This window comes from Mchenga conophoros, linkage group LG17, assembly GCF_057382185.1.
Source record: "Mchenga conophoros isolate Kocher_MC1m ecotype Shallow Benthic linkage group LG17, M_conophoros_male_GT1.1, whole genome shotgun sequence".
Lineage (NCBI taxonomy): Eukaryota > Metazoa > Chordata > Actinopteri > Cichliformes > Cichlidae > Mchenga > Mchenga conophoros.
The window spans coordinates 25,054,656-25,080,004 of NC_140542.1; the positions used below are offsets into that span (position 1 = coordinate 25,054,656).

Consider the following 25,349-nt stretch of genomic DNA (forward strand, 5'->3'; position numbering starts at 1 on the left):
TTGATAACAATCTGTTCAAAGGAGAAGAGTGAACTGGACCCGGTGCAGCATGTGACAGACGGAGCTTTGATCATCGTACGAGCAGCTCAGAGGCCGTCAGTTTGCTTTGACATTTAAAACAATCCCACAGCTTTTATGTTTTGACTGTTGGCACCGCCAACCTTGACATCTCCTTATCCATTTAACACACTGAGTGGTTTCAGAGGCAAGGGTTACTTTAGATACAAGCCATTAGAGCAGGGCGATATGGCCAAAAATATTTATCACGATATATATATTTGAAAATTTGCGATAACGATATAACCGACGATATAATTGATGCGAGACAAAATACAACTCCACAACATTACTAGCGCAAAAAGACAACCTTCCATTTATTTTCACTTAAACAAGAAGCTGGTTTTTATGTACATTAAAGCTTTATAAAAATGTAACAGTGCAAATGCAAATTCCTTGCTGAAAGTTTAACCAAAAGGCATTTCCAGTAGAAATGGGCTGACATATCCTGAGCATAACCATGTATAATATCCACTGAAGTTAAAAAGAGGTGCTTTGCAACATTAAACTGCAGTGTGCAGTATGTATTTTTCGGACCATAAGGTGCACGGGATTATAAGGCACATTAAGCGAAACAAAGCAGTCAGATAAATCAAACTTTATTAAACTCATTCTTCTTGCTTCCTCCACTTCTGTACCATTGATTCATTAATGTTGAATTCTCTGGCAGCTGCTCTATTCCCATGTTGTTGCAGTCTATTAATGACTAACCTCATATTGTGGATGGATTATCTCAGTTGTTCTCCTGACTGAAGTTTGGTCCGTTTACAGCATCCTGCCATGCGATTGCATTTGTCTCTAACCATGAAGAACCTTCACGTTAACTTTTATAAGTGGAAAAGTGTTAGTGTTCGTCCTCCAGCTTCACTGTTTATGTTATGCTAACATAGCTGTGTCGCTAGCGATCACGTAGCACATCATTATATACCAGCTAGCCCAACTTCAGTAACCCTACAAACGTCACTGCTGTTTAGTTTCCTGTCTTCATTTATGTTGGAAGTGATAGCAGAGCTGTACGTTTGATTTTTTTCAGAAATCTCTCAGTCAGAACATGCTATATCATGCTTAGGTAACTAGCGAAACTAGCGAGCTAACTTCCGCTAGCTTCCTGCTAACGTCTAACTCCGTTAAATGTAATAACTTTAGTTTTCATGGATGCCTGGAAGTTAAACTTCATAGTTACACCTGGTAAAGCAGCAATGCTGATCGTTTTATTAAAGATGAAAGAATTTAGACAGTTTTTAACTCTAAGTGATGCTGCAGTGTTGTTTGACCTGAAGATACGGAGTTTAGGACCCAGATTACTCCCAGATTTAAGAGCATCTTAGTCCGACAAATATGACAATAACAACGGCCGCTTGCATGTTCTGCAAAAAAAATGTGCTTTGTCGTGTATCTGACGGACAAACACCAAACCAGTTCCACATCACGGAAGTTGCACCATTTTTACAAACCAATTCTGGTTCATCTGTTTCACTCAACAATCGGCCATGTGCGTATGAAAACAAAGGCACTGCGCATGCGTGTTTTACTCCCATTCTATCGCGATATTTCATTTTCCTATCGTTGCCTAACATTATACCGGTATTACCGTGAACGGTATAATATGGCCCAGCCCTACAAGCCATGACAGGAGGAGGAGTTTATCAGGCTGTTTTTACACACTCACTGCAGCTCTGAACTTTCTTAGATATTCCCGATATCTGGGAACAAAAATGCTCCAGTGCTGTGGGATATTAATGGTCTCTAACCTGCCAGCTCCCTGATGTAAAGCATGTGTGATTTCAGATTGTACCAATGTGTGAAAAGTACCTGTAATAGTCGGACAATCTGCTCTCTCTATAGGCGGCTTGCTTCCCCTTGCACTACATGTGAGAAAAGCACAGCTTTTTTAAAATATTATCCTGAAATTGTCACAAGTTTTTGTGCAAAAACAGCACTGATTTTTAATGACAGCATCCACCCATCCTTATCCAATTCAGCCCCTTCAATGATTGGAGGGGTACAAGCATAACAGGTCACTAGTCTATTGCAGGGTTCACACAGGAAGACACAACCATGAAGTTCCTAGACATAACCATGGAGATGCAAGGACAACACGGATCTGACCCAAGGACTGAAAACCCAAGACGACTGTGTCACATACAAAATAAGCATTGATCCATTCGCTTCGGCTTATCCTTTTCAGGGTTGCGTGGGGGGCTATCCCAGTAGTCTTAGGGCGAGAGCCAGGGTACACCCTGGACAGGTCACCAGTCCAGGGTACACCCACAGATTTAAGAGGTTAACAGTTACCAACTCAAATATGGATTAGGGTTAATATTAAAGCATCGTGGAACTGAAATGGTGCAAAACATTTCAAGATCCTAATACAACAGCAGTAGGATTATATTTGTACTTCCTCACTTTTTCCCCCCTTTTGTGGAACTTTTTGCACAATAACAAAATTAGAAACAAGCAGCCGGATCAGCCATAATCAGGTGCTGATGAGTGAGAAAACCACTTGCCGTCTCTAAATGGGAAACAATGTCCAATTATATTCATGTGTTATCACACAATGTGGTGTCAACAATAATTTAAAGGCATGAAAAACAAAAAAAAAAAACTTGAATGTGAAATTTCGTTTTCCGCTCCGTGTTAGTCAGTATATCATCTGCAACTTCATTTTCAGCAGTCAGTCAAACTTTGAGTGACAGCGGGTTTCCAAATCTTAGCGAAGGCAGCACTTCGGATAGCAGATGGAGGACAAATTGCGCCTTTAATGTTTAATCATATTAAACTTTTCATGTGCTGCAAACTCGCAGGAAAATCAGAAGGGAAGGCAAATGCATATGCAATAATAATAATATTTCAACTGATAAGAATGAAGTAAAATCCATCAGCGGATGAGTCACTTTGTCAAGAAAAAATAAATATGCAAAACAAACCAAATATAATTAACTTAATACAAAAAAAGTAATAATTCGATTTGATGACAATGCCTTAAGCAAGAAATTCTGAAATTTCAGGTGCTTCAAACGCTCTGCCAATCATTCATTCCCAAAATAGAAAATAATCGGAAAAATTCACTGAAGGCAAATAAAGGTAAGCTTAATGAAAAATGCACTGGTGCTGGAGGCCAAACGTCAACGCGTGCGGAGCCTGACATTTATTTTTGTACAAATGTGATTGGTTACAACATTACATCACAAGACCAGAGCAGTGGTATAGTTTTACAACAGCGAAGTGGAGCACAACATGCTCCAGGAAACAATAAGTTTTATGCTTCAGCTCAGAATAAATCTTGCTATGCAAAGCATGCAGACAGTTTTTGGCTGCGCTTAGTTGGGACTTTGTCTCGTAAATAGTTTTTTTTTTTTTATGTAAACACCAAGGACTTACGAAACACACAGCTTCTGTGTACGTACTGCAAAAGGAAAGCCATACATCAAACCCGAGCCAAAATATTATGAAGAGTCTTGAAATCTGAAGACGTCTGTGACGTGTGAAGGCTGAGAGAAGACACTGAACACAGCTTATTGTTCTGTGTGGTACGATTCAACCCAGATTACCAATTGTGTCACCACATTCCCGTCATAGCAGGAATAAGAGAGAAGATTTAGGGGGGCTGAGCTTGTTCTGGAAGAACGAGACAAACACTTTCCACTATTTGAGATCTTTATGTCACAGCGTGCTGTTCAGAGAAAGACAAATAGCTGAAGCCTTTGTAGTTTTTGTTTCAGTTTCAAAGTGCAGACAAAAAGGCAGAGCAGGGCAGGGCAAGAGCATGATTACCACATTCCTCACTACTCCACCCCACCCGGTGCAATGCGATGGCACAGGCGCAGCACGCTGACGAGTTCTGGGCGACAGTAAAATTTCTCTTCTCCGTTCCCTGCTAGCTGTCTCTACAAGGCTGATTCAATGCGTCACTGCATCCCCATATTTACATACAAATAAGAGAGAGGATGTTGATAGTTATCGCTGCCCTCCTCTCCGTGTGCCTGCGTGTTTGTGGTTACTTGCCAGTTTTCTTTCCCCTTCTTTTCCTTAAAAACCTGCAGGGATGTCAGATTAGAAAAGCCACTCAATTCGCCGAGGGCTATTAGAGCTGTGGAACCTCCCTTAACCTGGATAAGGCAACACAAAGGGGGATATGAATAACAAACGTGACTGAAGACTGCAGATATCAGCTAGCAACAGTGCCTTAGAGAATACACAGGCGTGTATTGACAGAAGGGGGATAACAGTCTTTTAAATAACGGTTTGTGCATTCCACGCTGGCTTGTCAACTTCCTCTGCTGAGAAGCATTAATTAGGGCTCTATACTACACTGGCCCTCAGGCAACGAGACCTGATCTTGTGTCCTGTTCTTCCTCCACGGTAGCAGGTAGATTTACTACATTCTCACCCTGCTTCTTTTTCAGCTCAAGCCTTTGCCCGTGGAGAGGATCACCCAAGAAATTTGCAATAAAGTCTGCGGGGCTTTCAGCAGCAGCCTGGAGGTCTGAGTTGAGAAAGAGAGGGAGCGAGAGCCTGGTGTGAACTCACTCCCCTGAGCCGAGCCCTGTTTGTTATTCATGAGAATGCTGGCTCTGCTCGTGAGGCTCTGGGAAAATTATACTGTGTGCTCGGACAAATGAACTGGTCCTCTCCGGCGCATGACAGAAACGGGCGATGTCCGTCGGCAGTTCTTCCACGACCCTGCGCCCTGATGAGGCTTATCTTGTTCAGCAGAGTAAAGAGAAAAGAGGGCTGGATTTGGTGCGTGCACGAGGAGGAAGAGGACGAGAAGGGCGAAGGACAGCGAGCGGGTGAATTAGTTCAGTATTTTCAATAATAGATATCCTTGGAATAAACCCAACTGCTCATCGGTTTGGGGAGGGGGGAGCGGGGTAAGTGCATTCAGGCATGCCCTGAAGCCAAACCGAAGCTCAGAGAGGCTAAATGTAACTACACAAACAGATTTAAAATAATTATTTGTTTATCTGCATTTAATGTCAGCATGATTACATATTTTAACCCTGTCACACAAAACATTCATCCAAGTTTTTAAAAGGCGAATCCAGTACTTTATACAGCTTAGGTATTCAGTTTCAGCGCCTGCCACATAAAAACACAAGCACAGACAACTAATTGAAACCTCTTAATTTTTCAAGGCTAGAGCTCCTTATCTGCTCTTTGAAGTGTCACTTGAGGAGAGAAGGGCAGTTCTAATGCTTAAAGAGAATGAGAGTGGCAGGGCTTTGCATGCAAATGAAGAAAGCGGCTAGAAAACACAGCCAGATTAATGGAAAGCACGTCGGTCCAGACAGCACACGGCGAGTCCCGAACTAACTCTCGAGACTTGCCCATTAATGTCTGTGAGTCCTGCTGGAAGTTATAAATCAAACATAAAATTGGACAGCCAGAGCCTTGAAAATTAGCCTTTTCCACACATCCAAAATAGTCTTTCTGATCAAACACTGCCGGAGGTGTCACGATGGCTTCTGTGCAAGGTTGCATAACAGCACAAGCGATGTAATATTATGTAAGGGATCTCCAGAGGGACATCAATCACCATTATAAATCACTTTCCTCTGAAGGCGCTCAAGACTCACCAGGATTTTCATGGTAGGCGTTCAGAGACGGATACACAAGAAAGACACATGCAGCTGCATGACCACAGTTTAACCTCCTCCTTTCTGCACGCATGCACGCACATGGCAGACCCCTACTTAAACAGAGCGCCTCAAAGTGGACGGTTAACATCTCAACAGTGGAAGGAGAGCGAATGACCGATAAAGCTGGCTGGCAAAACGAGAGGCAAGTTTGTTACTTGTTGTGTAATTTGGATCTCAAGTCTCAGAAACAGCGGCAGTTCCAGTTACCCCCCCCTTTTCCCAGTGAGTAAAAAAAGGAAAGAAAGAAAAATAAAAAAAATTAAAAATTAAAATTAAAAAATAGTTTGGAACACACAAGCGTAAGCCTGACAGCCGGTATGTGAACGGCTGAAATGGTGAATTTCTCGAGGCTACGTCGCCACAATCATCACACTAATGTTCTTGGATTTGCCACAGGTCCCGGTGGAGCTCAACTTCCAAGCACTGACATCAGAAGCCATATTTTCTCGCGTCAAAACTTCCTGTTTAAAAGAACATTTCCTTCCTATTCAAAAGTAGTTTTAAGAAAGATTTTACTTTGTAGGAAAAATATAAATAAAAAAAAATAGAAAATTGTAGCCGATAACTGTGCACGCTAATCATCCTTTCTTTTACAGAGTCATACATTTCCAACACAGACAGACAGCATATACAGGGTTTTTCCCTTTGGATCACAAACAGCAGCAAAGTCATGATAATTAAGTGCATTTCTAGGCCGGGGGCATATTGTTGAGTGCACCTTGCTTGCTTGCCGGGTAACATAATCCTCAGATATACAGTATTGGAAACCGTTAAGGCATGTTTTGCATTCCAGCAGAAGCGAGGCAGGACCATTGTGTACAGGGGCCATTGTGTTTGTCTGCTGGCAGACACCACACCAGACCGTGAGTCATGCTAAGCAAAGTCTGAACTCCCCACCAGCAGCTAAAAGCGCAGGCTGGGAAAGGTTATGGCTCGTTCACCACACAGACTTTAAATCAGCTCAAAATTCAAGCTTGGTTCACCTTTACACCTGACTACCAAGACAGAAGAAGTACATGAGCCTGGAAATTAAAAACTGGCTGTTAGGACAATAGACTGCAGTTTGTTGAAAAGTGGTCCGCGATGAGATCATGCCACTGTGAAGAGGGAAAACAAAACAAAAAAACCTCTAAGACTAAAAAAGAAAAAAAGAAGAAAAAGAAATTCAATTTCACATGTCAAGCTAGCTACATCAGCTACATGAGATGGGTTCCCACTTCAAGCCCGCAGACATGATTGAATTTTAAGGTTAGGTGTTTTTTACATTAATATCACCTCCTGTTCTTTTGGAGCAGGGATGGGGAACAATTCTTCTCAGATTCTCAGAAACCTCACTTTAACTCTTTACCCCTTAAAGGCCCCCTAGTGGTAACCCTTGAAGCTCTTTTCTAAAAAGAGGGGCTTGTGTCATTTTTCGGACTTGCTCCCAGAACAAAATTACTGGGTTTGCACGAGAGGTTAGTGAGTGTGGTCTCTACTTATGCATCTACCCTTGGCAAAACAGCTAAATTTATTGAAATATAGTGAGGTGACAAAATTCATCATGATCGGTGGAGGGGAGGTCATCAAATGTAATCTTTATTGGGGGAACGTTAAAAGGGAGGACCAACACTGAGCTCACTCAATATAATTCAGTGCTGAACTAGAGAATTTGAACTCACTATATTACTGTAAATGTATGTTTCTTAGCTAGTGTTAAGCATACCTAACCTAAGACTTAAAAACAAAAAACAGGAAACACGTGTAGCAAGTTAAACAGGCTCAAGACTTGCGTCACTATGGGAATCACATGTGTCTGTGTCTTTTAATGCAAGAAATATAGATCTATTAAGTTTTGACGTCTTCACTTCTGCATTGTTAGAGGCACTTATGTTACATTTACAGCCTTTTGGATATATAACTATGCTCAACTTTGTAGCTAACAAAGCACCACCAAAAACACCTACACCTACCCAGTATTTTCTTTCCATTTTTTTGTTTGGTAAAAGCTGCTTTAATTCTGTTACTTTGAACCACAAAGGTCACTAAAATACTCCAGGATACCTTACAGCTCCAATCTGCATTCGCCTAAAAATGTGACGTTCCTGCCTACAGCTCAATTTTGTGATAAGGCAGGTGCACTTGGATGCAAACATCATGCCTATTGTGAGAATCATGAAGCTCCTACACAAAACGCTGAGTTTACATTCAGGAATTTCTCAAATAATTTCCAAGAGAACATGCCAGGCTCTCGCTCCCTCTCTCTCTGGATAATATTGAGGCAACTGTTTGCACTTGATTGGGTGACCTTTGAGGCTGACACGAGGAAGATAAATCCAGCCCTGTGGACAGAGAGCGCTGGTGACACAGACCCATTCATCGTGTCCCGGACAGCTCCACATTTAGCTACTGGACCAGCGGTAAAAAACGGGGAGGGAGAGCGAAAAAATAAAGATGAGGAGAAAGAGAGGGCACATGGGCCACACACACAGTTATACCTCATGTTTACTTATGAGCTTGAAGCCTGAAATCGTTAGACGCAAACAAATGGCGGTGCATCCATGCAGGCTCGAGGACTGATTTGCTAATGAGCTGTTTGAGGAGATAGCAGAGGACAGTGGGGTTTTTATTAGAACTGGAGAAGAAGCGAAAGCAAACAGAAATAGGAAAATAAACCTAAAGGGTACAGAGACCAAATACCAGAAGAAAAATGAAATGCAGAAAAGAAAAGGACCAGACAGAAAGCAAAACAAGGAGCTGCTGGTGGAAAAGCGGGATTGGCTGTAAAAAGCAAAAGCATACAATCATGGCTTGTGATGAAAATCCAATCTGTCACACTGATGAGAAGTTTCATTGGCTATGAATCTTTTAGGACTCCATCAGCGCCACAGGCAAAGGTTAATACCTAGAGAAGGAGAGAAGCCTCGAAGACACCTCGATGCTAAAATCTGCCACTCTGACAGGCTTCAACTAAAAGAACGACTGAAACGCGTCTGCAGCCGTCCATTCAACTTTCACTCAGAGGTGTTACGACCAGACGCCAACAAGTAGAAACCACCAAATAAAGCTACACTTTTTAAATCAATAAAGATAAATAAAGATATAGCTTTTAAAGAACAAACATAGCGGTCTCAATTATTCCACTGCTGGAATCGGCTTGGCTCATAGTTTACATCACCGAGCCTGGTGATGCAAAATTAAAGGGGTGAGCGCACAGACCCCTGAGGAAAATAACATGGAAGAAATTACATGGTCTGTCTGCACTTTACTGAGTGTCTCATAACAAGTGGTTGTCTTCTAGTGCATTGCAAATCATGTTTGCCAGCCGTCCTCAGTTACTGGGAATAGAGTGAAAAGCCCCGATTTGTTGATACTTTTTTGAAAGTATCACCTTAAAAAGGTTTTAAATTTTGTTTTCATATTTTTAAAATATTCACTTTATGCTTTAAAGCATCGTGACAACTCATCAGCCTGATTAGACGAGAAAAGAGAAAGATGATTGGTCCCGGTCTGTGAAGATCGGAGATCAGAGAACAAATCACGGCGTCTACATCCCACTCTGTGCCGTGACCTTCCTGTCCGATAATGACAGGCATCTTAAATGAATTTACCCGACATGCTTTATGTGTGAATTCAGAGAGTACGTTTGTATAACACAGACACAATTTAACAGTGGCAAACAGATGCTTCAGCTGCAATATGAAGCCTGTTTGTCATAGAAAGCGGGGAAACAGACAAACAGAAAAAATATTTATGATCAGTCTGACTTGAAAACAGGTTACAAAATCAACATCAAGGAGAATCTTGCCCAATAAGCACAGATGACGTAGTTATCGAGGCAGGGTTAAAAGCACCTCGGACAAAACAGCTTGAGCAACGTCAAAGAAAAACACAGCAAGGGTCGATATGAATCCGACATAGCTCTGATGATTCATGCTGACATTATGTTTAAAAGAGAGCAGAAAGGCCAAGAAGTGACGCAAATCTTTTTCCTCCTTTTTAAACAGTTGTTGAGCGCGTCTGACAACGTGTTGGTTCTACTAAAAAAAATAAAAAATTTAAAAAAAGAGCGAGTCTCATCCCAAGTCCAAAGTTCAAAACACAAGGAGAATGGATATGACAAAAATCTGTTTTTCCCACCAAATATTGCCAACGCCACAGAATCGGACCTCTGCACTCTACCAAGAAACCAAAGGTGACGAGGTCAGCACAGCCGTCTCACAGCAAGGAGATCCTGGGTTCAAATCATGCTGCATGGAGTCTCTATAGGTAATCCAGCTTCTTCCCACAGTCCAAAGACATGTATGTTAGGTTAACTGGCAGCTCTAAATTAGCTTTAGCATCAGTTTGACTGTTAGCCTGTCCATGGTGTAACTGTGAGTCTCTCTGCTGTGTGCTGCTGATAGTCCTCTGAGTTATTCTGCATGTCTCAGAGTGGACACTTGGGTTCTACATCTTGCTACATTACCGAAAGTACAGCACAAGTTTCCACCAAGCGTTTATCCACCTAAAACCAAAGACAGCTGAAAAAAGTCACACCGAAACAGCTGCTGAATCATTACTCATCTAGAAACAGTAGCAAGATGCTTCAACCTCTTCTGGTGATGGTGGGTGAGGCAGGCTGGGTCAGAACATTGGCAACAAAAGATGACACGTCGGCAGTAGGAAAATGTCATTAAGCCAATTATGGCTAAGTCATCTCATAAAACACATGAATCCTCTGCTTGTTGGTCAAACGACTTCACAATCAATTAAAGAGTGCTGTATGTAAACTGAAAAGGATCGAGAGGATTTCTCTCTTCTGTTAGGCAAAGACCGACCTCTGATCAGTCTTTCTTTTTGGTTAGTGGACCTGCATTCATGTCGGCCAGTCCAGATGCATTTGTCAAAGTATTGCTAAGAAGTCATGATGCTTTATTCCAGAAACTGTAGTTGAAAATGCAAATGTTTGTTTGCATGTCACTCCACTGTATGGAAGTTGATCAATATATAATTGGAATAGTCATAACCCCTTCTTTACTTTTACTACCTTTAAAACTAATGTATTTATTGCTCTAACAAAATATGCATTTTATAAATTGTGTGGCAGAGCGTTTCCTCCATCTGGAAACTCTCCAGTCTTCCTGATTATGCTTCTCATTTTATGATAATTTTGTTAACTGGATAAATGCCTATACTGCAGCTTAGGCTGTTAAATATGAGGCATTCTACTGTGTAAAAACAAATGCACAATAGTCCCCTTCAGTTCATAAAAGTTTATTAGTTTTTTACGATGGTAGCAGAACACTTTGGTGGCCGAGCTGTGCTCAAGTTCACTGTGGTGAAAATCTTGAAAATATTTGCTCATTACTCACTAAAGCAATGCATCCAGCTATTAACTGGCTGGTCTTACAAACTGCACCGCATACTTTAACTCTGAGGGCTCAAAATGAAGAAAAAGAATGCACACTCCACGTCTGCACTACACAACAGACCCTCAAATGTATATTTTCCAAGTCAACAAGAGGAGAGCCTTTTGTAAGTAGCATTGTGTCCCAAAGTGGCACACTGCCTTGGTAAACACAACTGTACACACACGTTCAAGAGGATGTTGACACACAAAGACACTCGAGCTTCAAGGCAGATGCATGAGAGCAGGTAAGGCCTTCTTTCAACTGAAGCCAGTTTCTGGCTTCTCTCTTGTGGAGGAAAGCTTAAAGATCAAGGCTTCATGCGTTTGGCAGTTTAGAGCCACATATTTGTTCAATTTCAAGGGTTCAACTGCGTGCATTCCTTGCCCCTTTCACTGAGCCATGTTTTCAATACTGTGTCCTTTTGAAGTGTGACTTTCTGTGGCCCGTGTGCATCTTTTCAAACAGCCATGTGTCGGGAGAATATCCTTCGCAGCTATCTGACTTTCAGTAGAAAGTTGAAAATTAATTCAATCCGTTGGTATTTCTACTGCAGCCAAAATTACCACATAAATCCTCACACAACTTGTTCTAATAAATATTATTTGTTTTCATTCAAGGGCAACCCATGTGCCAAGAGCACCACTGAAGTTTCATATTAAAATATGCATTTTTGCAGTTCTGTTTATGAAAATTAAGTTTGTCCTCTTTGCGGTGAGAAAAGACGAGAAAACCTGCCAAACAAAGCACTGGTAAGACTTGAAAACATCATCCTGTTCAGCAGCATTTCCCCGTCTAACTCCTCAACTTTCCCTCTTAAGCTCTGCAAACCGTAATCATGTTTGTCCATCATTTGTCGAGTGGAGGTTCGGCCACACGTGTTAAACCAGCTCCTCTGATAGCAGCGATGTTCACAGAGCAGTTTGAGTGAGTCCCGTGGTGACATAACCCAGAGGCAGTGCGTGAAACCTGTTAGACTGCAGACAAAAATCTGCCTGTTAGTGTGCATTCACTCATGCAAATATAACTGAGGCTTATTGTCCCCAATGCAATAAAACCACAGTGTGAGCAGAGCTATGGCTGTCTCTGGTCGAATCATGAATGAGGCTGGGCTCATTTCAGCCAAAGTGTACTTTGATATTTTAAATTTTAAATACTTTTGAGACTTAAGTGATGAGATGATAACAAAACCTGCTGAAAGGATACATTACTAGTTGAGTCTTTGGCATCTGAAAACTAACAGAGGTGCAACTTTACACTTGCAGTTAAATCTTTAACTTTGAGATCCACTGCTTCCTTACTTCCACATTCACAGCAAAGCTGCTAACAATCCTGGAAGTGCTTTTAACATCCAAGAACTGTTCTGTTCTGGGAAGTTTTGAAAACATGAACTTGATTGGACTTTTCTCAAACTATAAAAAACCGGAAAGTTTGTTGAAGATTGAGCTGAACTTTTAGAAACTATGTGCAGTATTTCCTCTCTGCTTTTATGTCGGAGTCTGTGCTGTTTAGGCATTTTCTGTAAATACCTAGCTACACTAATAAGTAGGGGTGCACAGATACTCGTATCGATATTGAACCGTTCGATACAGTGCTTTCGGTTCGGTACGCATATGTATCGAACAATACAAAATTTTTAATTTATTTTATCAACTTTCCTTCGGACGATGCTGTCTGTGTTGAGCGCTCAGTGGATCTGCGCTCGACAGTGCAGCCTAGGCGGAGTAGTCGAACGCAGATTCACTGAGCGCAGGGCAAGCTAGCCAGACAGAAGTTAAGCTCTCCTTGCAACATGGCAAATTGAACCTCCCCCACCCTCATTCAGATGTGGCGTTTGGAATTATTTTGGTTTTCATGTGACGTATGACCCTGAAGGTAAGCGCGTCATGGACTAAAGTAAAACTGTATGTTGGATGTGCCACGCAATGCTCAATTACATGGGTGGGAGCTAGTGTGTTAGCCGTCCAGCCCCACGCACGGGGCGATCGGCGGTAGCTCGTTAACGGAGATTTGCCGTGTTGTGGCGTTAACGTCATTTCAACGAGATTTACGCTGACAGCACTAGTGGGAACACAACAAATATGACTGCACATTTACACCGACATCATCCTAGTGCAAAGACAAGTGGAAGCAGACAAAAACAACAAGCAGGCATGCTACAAACTTTACCCGAGTCATTTAGACAGCCGTTAGCACATGATTCTCCTTATGGGGACCTGATATGTTTAATATGCTGCTGAGAATATAGCCCAGAAGAAGCGGATAGTATAGCTTTTATTTTGGAAAGAGCCATTTCTCTGTAATAAACTCTCTTTTCCAAAGATGCTGTACTGTGACTGAGCCTTTTCTGAATTCTCTAACGTACATAAGAAACAGCACAAATAATTATGCAATCAGTATTATAGCACATGCCTGTTTACATTTTTCCATTGCTACTTCAGTTGGAGCTTGCATCAGTTTGTATGGCGTGATTAAACATCATGCTAGCTACTTTAACCTAATATCAAAAAGACCAAACAACGCTGCACAACTGAACTGAGGAAATGTAAAATCTGTCCATTTAAAAAGAGACACTGCTTCTCTCCTAACTTTAAGGCAACATTAAACCGTGCAATACTCTTCACCCATGACTGTATTTCCTCCTGCGCGTCCAATCTCATTGTTAAGTTTGCAGATGACACTACAGTGCTCGGACTTATATCCAACAATGATGAGACAAACTATAGGACAGAGGTGCAACAACTCGAGTCATGGTGCCACGACAATAACTTGGTCTTAAACACCAAAAAGACCAAGGAGATCATTGTAGATTTCCGGAAGAGGGGTCATAACAACCATCTGCCTCTCTTCATTGGCAGTGAGGCGGTGGAGAGGGTGAGCAGTTTTAAATTCTTGGGGGTAACTGTGACCGAGGACCTGTCCTGGGGCAACCATATCACCTCAGTTGTACGGAAGGCCCAACAGCGCCTCTACTACCTGAGGAGACTGCGGAGCGCACACATTCCCAGATCTCTGATGTTGAACTTCTACAACTGTGCCATCAGCAGCGTTCTGACGTATGGATTTCTAGTGTGGTTCCCCAGCTGCACCAAGGCCGATCAGCAAGCACTCCAGCGGGTGGTGAAAGAAGCTGGCAGAATTATTGGAACAAGTCTGCCAGAGATCAGTAATATCTTCCCCACTCGCTGTCTGAGGAGGGTGCACAGTATCCTGCGGGACCAACATCACCCTGCGCGCCACCTTTTCCATCTGCTGCCCTCAGGGAGAAGGTACAGGTCTATACAGGCCAGAACATCCAGACTGGCCAACAGCCTGTATCCACAGGCTGTGAGGCTCCTGAACTCTCTGCCCCCCTCTCACGGACAATAACCATATCCAACTTCTCAATAGCAATGAACTGGTCTGCATTGGTGCATCATATCTTTATTCTCTTCCCCCTCCTGCCCCCCCCCCCCCTCTTTCTTAAATAGATAACTATCATATCTGATATCATATCTCACAGTACAATAATATTGAATGGGTTGCATTGTTGTATTTTGTCATGTTTCTCAGGTCTTTGTCTGAATTTCTACGAACATTATTGCTAAGGATTGTCTTATTGCATTGGAGTCACACTGGGTTAAATATGTACACTTGGGTTTTAAGGGGTATTTATTATTTTCTTCTTTTTTTTGGGTTGTATGGAAGCCCCAAACGCAATTTCATTGTTCTTGACAATGACAATAAATAAATAAATACCAAATACCAAATACCATACAGGAAAAAGGTAGTCTGAAATATCTTGTCAATGTAGAGCACAGACCAAAGGATTCAGAAGCTACAAAATGTGACCCAGACTCTAAAATAGAAGAGAGTGGGAAAGGGAGGCTGGGGTCTCCAAGTAATTCTACTTTAATGAATACAAACAGACGAGCTCCCAAATGCCTACACAGAGCGGCCTGATTAGGGCTGACTCACAAATTCCCCACAGTCGTCAGCAAACACACAGGAATGTCCGACAAGTAGGTTACACACTGCAGACGCACCAAGTCACAACATTCGCCTCCTCGTTTGGTCCCCAATTTTGTTTCTTAACACCCCCTGCTAGGTTAGCGCTGTATGTGTGTCCGCATGTGGTCAAACCAGCGAGATCCCCTGCAGCAAAGTACAGAGTGATCCCCAACAACTACACAACGGAGGGAGGCTTGTTTCTAAGAAGCGGAAGCATGAAACCGATTATCGTTTATCTGTGCGTGCCTCCACGCACACAAAAACAAAGTGCACTTTTATAAACTGCATGCCAGTTACTGTAACACACACCAGATCTTGTTTGTTTTCTCAGCTTAAATGCTGGTAATGAAGACAAAAATAAAGGAAATGAATTATGACATAGGCTCTGCAATACGCTGATATAAATGTCAAACAAAAAGGTGCAAAATTACTGAGTAAAGAGAGAGACGTGAACTTTAAAGCCAAAACAATGTCCTGAACCGAAGGTCAGATGAGGACAAGGCTATTCACTCTGACATCGTTTTGCGCCTGCAGAGAAAACAGTCAGGATGGATTCTGTTAAACACTTGCATGGCTTATGGATGGTGGGTACTCAGTTAAACGGCCTTTACCACATTTGACCAGTACAAACGCCACACCATTGATCATTTTCTGCTCTATTCAGCAGCTTGTTTTGAAATTCCAGGCTGACACGAATACAACAATACGTCAATTGATCGCAAACTTCTCCATCCTGGATATGCGCACACTCAAGAGTTAAAGATTAGCCAGAAAGATGGCAGAAGACTCTCAAGCAGAATCAACACGTTTCACTGTGTGTAAAAACAAATCTGCATCAATGGACATCAGTGCTCAGGCTGATTGTATCACCTACATCTGATCACATTTGTGAGAAAGTTCAGTGAGGTCTCGACTTATAGCCGAGCCAGCCTCCAGGCAAACATGCAGGGTGGCTTTCACCTCACAAGATTTAGACTGATTCTGCATGACCGTGCATTCCTGTGCACGCTGCGCAGGGGGTATGTTGTTCTTCAGTAATAATCTACAAAGTCCCTGAACCCACATAACTAAAGAGCAGTGACCTAGATAAAAGATAGTTTGAACTTTGTGTGCAGATTGCAGCAAAACTCCAAAAGTAAATGTCAAACTGAAAAGGCAAGTGATCTTTTAATGTCTGAAATGAACAGACTACTAACGGGATGGTCCAATTTTTAGTGACATCTTGCAGTTTTAAGTCAGTCACAATTCTTGTGTTTTGTCCCTCTCAAGCAGAGTGAAACTGTCATGTATGGTCATTTATGTAATTATATATGGCAGAATTTGCAGTCGTACAGTGCTTGATAATCCAATATGGCTCTCCTACCAGTAATGATAGATGGATGGTTTCATATAAGGTTGTAATTTTACTTGCTTTGTGACCTTTTTTCCCCTCAATTTGTTTGTTTTTGTTTTATTTGTTCTCACAACAAGTAATTCCGCCAAGAGAGTTTGAAGTTTTATCCCATTTTTGAAACCAAGCCCAAAGTCTCATAACAAATGTCCACAATGTACTCTCTGGTAAGAGTTTACATTCAGTTAACGGCTGAGCTGAACGTACCAAAATAACAGAGTTTACTTTTTGTTAATGATCTAATCAAGATAAAGCAATCAGACCTGTGGTAAACAAGAGTGTTACACCCTCCAAACCAGGGGCGCCAAACTCATTTTACATCGTTGGCCACATACAGCCCACTTTGATCCCAAGTGGGCTGGACCAGTGAAAATATCTCATGGAATCAATCTGAGATATTTTAATATATGTATATTAAAAGAAGTGCAATTTAAAACATCTCAGTTTTTCCACATGATAAAGAAATGCTGCTTTGGCCCTAAATTTTAAGACATATGTAAATTTACAGAATACTTCTGTTAGCTCATTGAGCTCACCGTTCTGAAATTAAAAATCTATAGTTTTTTTACTAATTGCAAAGACATTTTTAGCTCTGTTTTTTGTGAACCTGCTGTTAAAAATCAAACATTTCTATAGCAGACAGTGGGAAAACAGGAACCTTGTTATTTAATGGTTTATCCATTTTAAAAGTGTTTATCTTTATCAGTAGAAAAGGCTATAAAACTTAAGAAAATGCAGTTTAAAGTGTAAAATGAATGTCCTCTTTCACGTTTTTCAAATCCAGGTTGAGCCAGTGGGCCAGAATGGCCCTCAATTCTGGCCCCCGGGCCTTATGTTTGACACCGCCGCTCTAAGCAAACTAAGGCGGGGGGGGGGGGGGGGGGACAAAAACAAAAAATCTATTTGGAAGATTTGTTGATGGCCAGTTGTACGAGAAAGCACATGTGGTTTCTTTACACCCATCTCCTAAATGTAAGCAGATATGAATCAGTAGCAAAGTGTTACTGCCGTCTGTTTGAAAGTACACAAATTTATACACTCATTCTACTTTCAGGACTTTAAACATTCTGTTTAAAATCCTTTTGGTTTCTTTTAATGATTTATCAATGATTTTAACTGTACAAACAGTCATAAATTCTCTGACCAAAGACCAAGTTATAAATGTACACACACACACACACACACACACACAGTAACATTTCCATCTCACAGCCTGTTTAACACTGATCTGATGCCTTCTGACAGCATAATGGCTGCTCACCTGGTCAGAGGTCACTTTAATGGGAGCAAGCATTTATGTAACAGTCTTACAAACTGAGCTAACCCATGTGTCACAGCCCATTACAAGGGTGCTGTGTGCTTTATGTGGTGTTGATAGGTGCCTGGTGGGTTGGTAAAGACTTCATCGTGGAAGCAGATCAGCTCCTTCCTTCCTTTGCTGAGGCCACAGACAAGGGCTTTTGTAAACAATTCAAAATGCTCTCCTTGGAAACTGGTGCTTCTCGCTTGGAGGAACTTCACTTTTACGAACACGTGCTTTAATTAAACAGGTTAGCATTCCTGCTGTTCAACCAACAAATGAAAAGGAGGAAACAAAACACCCAGCCCAAATAGCCCAATGCTTACCTAAGCCTATGATAAAATCCCTGTGGTATTTACTGTGATGATGTGACCTTGTTTGGAGAAGGTTTTAAACACCAAGTGAAGCACACTCCACCCCATGCAAATTTACATTCTTGCATGCTTTTGTCCAGCTGTGAACTGAGAGCCTTTAATAAGCAAACTACTGCAGACTTTAATTTCTACTGTCAGTTTATTGCAGCTTTAAACTTTAGCCAACTTTTTTGTGCCTTGCATTTACTGAACTGCACATTTTAGGTCACTTCAACTATAACGAGCTTGAAGAGCCAAAAGTCAAAGATTCTTTTAAATTTAAAGTTTAAATTCTGTTTGTGGCAGTTTGCATTCATTTCCACAAAACAACCAAAACTTTAGTCAAAGAGAAATATCAGCAACTTTCCCAACTGTGACTCCATTTGTTATGCAGATGAAAGTTAACTCAACGGTCTTGGACTGCAGCCGGCAATGACCAGATAACTTGCATAGCAATTATAAACCTATTTTCTTAACCGTTTTTTAAAAACAGAACATGGACAAGAACATAGACCTGGAGTTTGCCCAACTCACTGGAGAGGCAGCTAAATAATACTTAAGACTGGCACATTAGTAAACTGCCCACCTTGTAAGGAAGGAAACATAAGGACCAAAGCTAGCCAAGTCACTTTAACTTTCAAAATAAGAGCAAGGAAATTGTCCGGCAGTGAAGCGTGCAGTGAAAAGTTTTATATGCATTGATTCTACAGAGGAAAGAAACTTTATAGATATTTTGTCACAATTCTCATCTTGATCCGTTAACTGATTTTTATGAAATTTTAAATCTGTTAAATGTCATTTTCTAGCATAAAAATTATGGCTTGATCACCATGGTGATGGTGATGATGGCGATGTTGTGCTGAGCAAAAACTGCCTATTTTCCTTGTAATGTTTTATAAGGTCACATGCTCTATTTTCAGTTTTTCCTCAAATATGTTAAAAGAAAAAAAAATCTGCTGATCTTCATCCATTCTGTGAAACCAATTTTAAACATTTTCTCTGCATCTGGATTTGGGTTGGAAGGAACCAAACGTCTGCCCTCAGCATGGCCCTTCTCCAAACTTTCATCCTTCAATGAACTTCACCAAAGAACAAAATGGAGCAGAAACTAATTTGGGAACAAACAAGGCAGGGGTGTTTGAATTTAAGGTATTTGCTGATTAATGTCAGTGCAGACTGTATCTGTGAGAGCAGATGAAAGAACCAATGCCAAAACTCAACTGTGCACGAGCCCAATTTGAGTTGCACCACACTGCACTTCATATACAGTTATATACACTTTATCCTGAAACAGTTTTATTGTGTATCCTGACACGCACATGGATTTTTGGTGAAATTTCCATGTGGAAGGAATTCAGATGAAGTGTTTGAATAGACTACAGCTCGCTCTCCGTGAACTCTGTGCAGCTCTGGATGCCTGTGACTGATGTGCTGATTAGCTCAGTTTGAGGTGTGTCCTTTTGTCTGCACCATTTTTAGTTCTCAGTAATGTGTCATGTGATGCAAACACAAAATATCTCTGTGTTTTTCCACATATTCACAACAGGTCTGTTGCTAAACCTGCATTTGCTGCAGGTGCCATTTCACAAGTTGCTCCTGACTGGTAGTGCAGGAAACCTAAGTACACCCTTACTGCTGCCATAGAAATCAAGATATTAAGTAGCAACCAGGTGCTACTAGTCAACTGTCCTGAATTAACCGATCACCTGGAAGCGTGAGCACCTCTATAAAAGCAAAAATTTTGGCAGTTTGTAGAGCTGGAACATTCAGGTGTGAATGAACATGATGTCACAACTTTCCCAGGAGTGGGCGTCCCCACAAATTCACACCTAGGTCACACCCAGACTGTGCAATACCTGGAGAAAATAATAATAATAATAATAATCATCATCATCGTCGCAGACTCTACGCGCCTCAGCATGTAAAACATTAATCTTCGTGACAGCCAAGAAAAAGACGGAACAAGTATGGCTTGTTTGGAAGAGTTGCTTTCTTTAGAAATCTTTAGTTTAGCATTTATTAGCTTCAGTGAAGGAAGAGTTAAGAAATCTCAATCTTAATAAGCAGATGCTTCCCTTATCATTTCATCATTGTTGCACAGGTGAATTTGGCCAAACTGACTAGGATTAAATCGAAAGACTAGTTGCAAGTGCATAATATCATTGTAATTGGTTCTTTTGAGCCATTTTCAGTTGAAAACACATTTTTCCTACAACCTAGTTTAGTTTAATTTTAATTAGTCATGTCTGGTTCATGTGTTAACAGGTTAACATGAGTTTGTACGAAGCCTAAAGTGTATTAACAACTCTGTGGTGTCACAAATAACTAAGTTAAACAGGGAGCCCTCTTGTCTCCTGTATCATCCCATCGCCAGAGTGTTAACTGCGTGAGCACTCGGTCCAGCATTGCACCTTAAACCTGTTGACCTCCTTTTCAATGACGCTGCAGACAAATAGCTGCGAGCGGCCGGATAGCTCCACGCTCCCCAGCAGTGTTTGTGGAGCAGACTCAGTCATGTACATGAAACACAAAGTTCACTGGCTGGAGCGGCAGACCACAACCTCATAACTCTCAGAGGTCATGCATTTTTTTTTAAAAAGCAACGGCACAATGAGCGACATGACTCATCACCACAAGACTGCAGGCAGCGTGACCTGATGGGAAACGTGCTTACATCACAACCCAAAACATTTTAAGATGAGAGAACTCACTGAATCTAAACTCTTGTTTTCGCATTCCTCAGACACATACAATGTGCTGTGCAGGTCAAAGGTCAGCATCGGCAACAATGCCCTCGGACCCGCAGGAGTGAGCAGGGTGAGAGAAAGGAGACACCGTCCCGGCTCGCTGGACGAGGTACTGACTGATGCAATGCAGAGCTGGGAGCTTTTATCGGGCCATTATGGCCTCAACAGGCAGAAGATTGGGTTCCCAGGATGCTATGAAATCCCGCTCAGCAGCTATTATGCTGCACAGAACGAGCGGGGAGATAATCCCAGGCATCTCTATTCACACCTGTCCACTAATATTCACATCACAAAGGCAGCTTGTGTGAGCAAGTCTTCGTTTGCATAGTTTGGTGTTTCCCCCCCCCCCAATCCAACAGGAGGAGAAAAGAGAAAACTTTTCACAAAAGGAGTCCATCTGCCGGGCAACCGGTTTCTGGATTTTTGTGTTTCCATCTGTGTGCAAAGCTCACAGGATCTCAAACCATGAGATAAAGCTTCCATAATTAAAGCTGGATTATAAAACTTACAGTTGGGTAAACATTACTTTTAAATGGTGACACAATGCCAAAAAACTTAGAATATTAAGAAGAATATTAAACTAAAACAACAAAAGCACTACTTTTTTTTTCAATACAGATAAAAAAGTAGGAGCTAGCGTCACTAATTCATCAATAAACAGAACAATACAACATCAAAAAACTTTAATTTTATATTTTTTGTAGAATCTGAGTGTTATATTTGAGTTAATGAGGTATACAGTAATTGAAAATCTTTACTTTTTCCTGAAGGGGTTACTGCACCAGAGGCAGTGCAGGAAATGACTTCAAACTGCAACTTTAGGAAGTCTGAAAATACTCAAGACAAATTTAAGATGCTGGAGGTTGATTATAGGAGTACACCCTTTAATGGTGAACTCAAACCAGGCAAGTGTGCTCAGCCCACTAAAACAGATGAGATTGGGAATGGTTCACTGAACTCAGGCGCGGTAATCATCTGGTTTGATTGCACTTCCTTAAGACGAGCTGCTCCGTGCAGTATGACTGAAATGTGATAAATACATGAAGGCAGATGAGAGCACTGTACCCAGAAATAAACAAAAAAGCCTCAAAGTACAAAGAATCATGGCGTCCTCTGATCTGTGCACGAGCGCTTTTCTTTAACTGCAACAAATGCATTTACATAACTGACATAGCTGCCAAACAGATACGATCGTCTAAGCTGGTAACCGTCTGACCCTGCTGACCTTCTGAATAACTGGCACGGGTTTGCGAAAGCATCAGACACGTGTCAAAATGTCCCCGGGGATGCTCCTTCAAAATCACCAGCATAACTATAACGCGAAACACGTGCATTAATCTCATGTTACGCAGGTTTCTGATTGCCCGACTTGAGGAAAAGTTTGGCTTCCCATTCAGGAAATCTGTCACATTATATTTACCAGCAGAGGTACTTCAGCAGCTGAAGACAAAAGTCAAAGATTGATCTTTGGCTGCCTGCAGTCACCTGGGCTTTAGGTCTCCATTTGATCACCGCTAACGGAAGATAAGCGGACCAGTTTAATCACTGTTATCCAACTCCAGGTGACGACGCTTGACAAAGTATGATGATCACAACCTACCAATCAGAGTTGTGGAGTCAGATGAATACAAATGCTTTCAGCAATGAACCTTTTTTTAAACCTGCATAGTATTTGTCATTTTATTTAACAAATGTAGTGATCTGCCTTCAGCTGTTCATAATTAACTTTTAAATAACAATTAAAAAAAACATTAACAGGAATTAGGTTATGTAAATAGTTTACAAGCACACTGGGCACAGTGTTGGACTGCAAGAACATCAGCATCACCATAGCACCCAAGTCTAGTGCACAGAAAACCTGCAGTTTCTTTCATTGGACACTTAAAGCTGAATTCAAAACCAGCAGGTACGTCCATCTTTTATACTCACTATACTTTTCGGGATAAGGACCTGCCTCAGGAAGTTCTACAAACTTTCTCAGACCACAGCACTTCCACTTCTTTCTCCCTCTTCCCCACTCACACAAATCAGCTCACCACCTCATCAGATCACCTCCTACCTCCCCCAATAATAGACGGTTCGCCCACTTTACTACATAATGAGCTGCCTATGGGCTCGATCTAGCATATCTGGCGCAGCCCAGAGTGCTGAAGCCCAGCATTACAGCCTGGCTTGTGACCAGTTTTCAAACGGCTTTGCTCGGCACTGCTGAGCACCTAATAACAGGATGCGAGGCTCCAACTGACAGGCTGGTCAAACTCCAAGTTGTGCTGCCCCAGGGGCATATTGTTCTGGGTGGCTATCAAATAGGAGAATGAAAGGTGGTCAGAATACCATCCCCTTACCAAAAAAGAAACCAACAAAAAACAAAAGGGTGGGCATCTATTCCGAGAATTTCTGTGTAATTTGAGTGTTTTTTCAGTGTTGGCCAAGCTTCATATCAGAGTTCCTGCATGTGTCTGAACCACAGGAAGCGGCCAGGAGTGCGAGATGATTTAAATCCAATAACAATGAATGTGCAGCACACATACTGTACACCTCCACCCTCTCCCACCATCTGAGAACTGCTTTCATTTCTCTCCAGCAGAGGCTCGATTAAACCAGACACATGTATGGGAGGAATTTGGAGTGTAGGAAGGCAAGTGGTGTTCAAGTGCAACACACAGAAGCCACTATTTCCTTACAAAAAATAAAAAATGCACAAGCATTAAGCATCCACCTATTTCCACATACAAGAGGCTAACTTTCACTAATACTTTTTTGGGAATACTTTTATTCCCAATAGAGAAAAAACATGACCAATCCCAAAATGGGCCTCCAAATTATACCCATTCTGATGCTAAGGTGAATCGCTGCCCTCTTTTCCCCCCGACTCACCTCATTGGATGGTATGTTCACGACACCTGTGGATCTCCTCTTTTCCCTTAACTTCCTCTTCTCGATCTGTCCTTTCCCCTTCCTGGCGCTGGGCCCGGTGCTCTTCTTCTCCTTGCCCTTGCTGCTGGGTGACGGGCTTTCCTTGTCACTGTCGTTGCAAGCCATGGGAGTAGAGTCCTGAGTCTTCTCCGGCTGAGGCAGGGCCTTCTTCAGGTTGCTTCCCGGCGTGGCTGAGGGTGTCACGGGGTGGTGCATTTCCTCCTCGGGCCTCTTTAGAGAAGTGCCAGAGGAGGACCGAGCAACCGCGTAGGAGGAGGGGTGGCAGTTCCCAGCGGAGGAGCTTCGGTCCGGGTTGCCGTTGTTGGTGAACTCGGTGGCCGAAGGAAGAGGAGGAGGAGATGGAGGAGGAACGGCGTTGCGGCTGCTGTTTGTATTACTGGCACCCAAGGGAGTACCAGTGGCTGCGGCAATGTCCCCCAGCATTTTGGCTCTCATTTTCTCCCGTTTTGCCTTCCACTCCTCCAAAAAGTCCGTCGCGGCGCTTGACTTGAATCCGCCTGTGGCCATGATCCCTTTTTTCTGATAAGTTCAAAGTCGAAGGGAGGAAAAAAAAAGTAACTTAAAAGTTGAAGTTGATATGAATTTTCAGCTCTCGGTCGCTGTCCTAATTGCACCACATTCCTCAAGTGATTAACTCGGGAGCTGCTGAAAGGTAGAATGAAAATAAAAAGTCAGGACAAGTAAACTTAGCTGTTCATTATGGAGGTGTTTTCACCTCCACCTCGCGATACTCAGCGTGCAGGACGGGTTTTGTTTAAAAAGAAAGTTTACAAAGTCCGTTTATCTCTAAGGTAACTTTCCGCCCGAAAGAAGAAAGTCAGAGTGTGGAGAAGTTGACGAGAGAACAACAAAGGTATAAATTCAGGTAGAAACCCACCTGAGTGGAGCTGTCTCGGTCGCTGAACTGCTCTTCACGGTCCAACCAGGTGTGCCCGAGCTGCTCTCACATGAACTGCTGTAGTCTGCGGAGCTGGGACCCGCGGCGCTCGCTCTGCCCCTCTGAAAACACCGGCTTGAATCCCGAAAGTGGGCGAACACTTCCGACTAAAGCCGAAGCAGAGGAGGGGCGCTGTGTAATAACTCTTTACTGTTCCCACAGGTGCTTTCGGGTTTAAGGTCATTTGTTAAAGCTTTTACAATACTTATCGGCGATATTTCCATAAAGATAAAGGTTAATATAGTTAATTATTTTTATCATAACATTTCTGTATTTTCATGCTTCCTTATATGTAAGTTGTGTAAAGTGTACAAAGTTTCAAGCAGCTCAGATTCTTTTATTCTGCTTGTATATATTTATATCTTTTTTCAGTTTTAATTATCATATTATTATTATTATTATTTTTTTTTTTTTTTACAATTGTTTCTGTTGTTTTTAAATCATTAGCTGGTTTATTTGTCTAATTTATCTAATTTTGTATGTGGATACATATATATTTTCTGTTTGCCATTTGTTGTCATTGCACAGGGGAACATATTTCTTCACTGTGAATATGACAATAATTTTCTATAATTTTGAAAAGTATTTATCTATCTATTTTACAAAAAACTAGCCAAGACCAGTAAA

At 41.8% G+C, this 25,349-nt stretch overlaps 1 protein-coding gene across 4 annotated transcripts in view; it reads right to left on the minus strand.

Moving 5' to 3' along the window:
* Positions 1 to 25,115, minus strand: part of pawr (PRKC, apoptosis, WT1, regulator) — a 70,033-nt gene extending 44,918 nt beyond the window's left edge. Inside the window, exons 1-2 of one of the 4 annotated variants that reach the window (XM_085251308.1) lie at positions 24,663 to 25,115; positions 23,726 to 24,304 (exon numbers count right to left, since the gene is read on the minus strand). In XM_085251308.1, the coding sequence (XP_085107434.1) occupies positions 23,726 to 24,292 (567 nt within the window). In that variant the 5' untranslated portion in view covers positions 24,293 to 24,304; positions 24,663 to 25,115. Of the gene's footprint in view, positions 1 to 23,725; positions 24,641 to 24,662 lie in introns of those variants that run through there. The other 3 variants (XM_085251305.1, XM_085251304.1, XM_085251307.1) reach the window with 3 other exon arrangements.
* Positions 25,116 to 25,349: the final 234 nt, after the last annotated feature.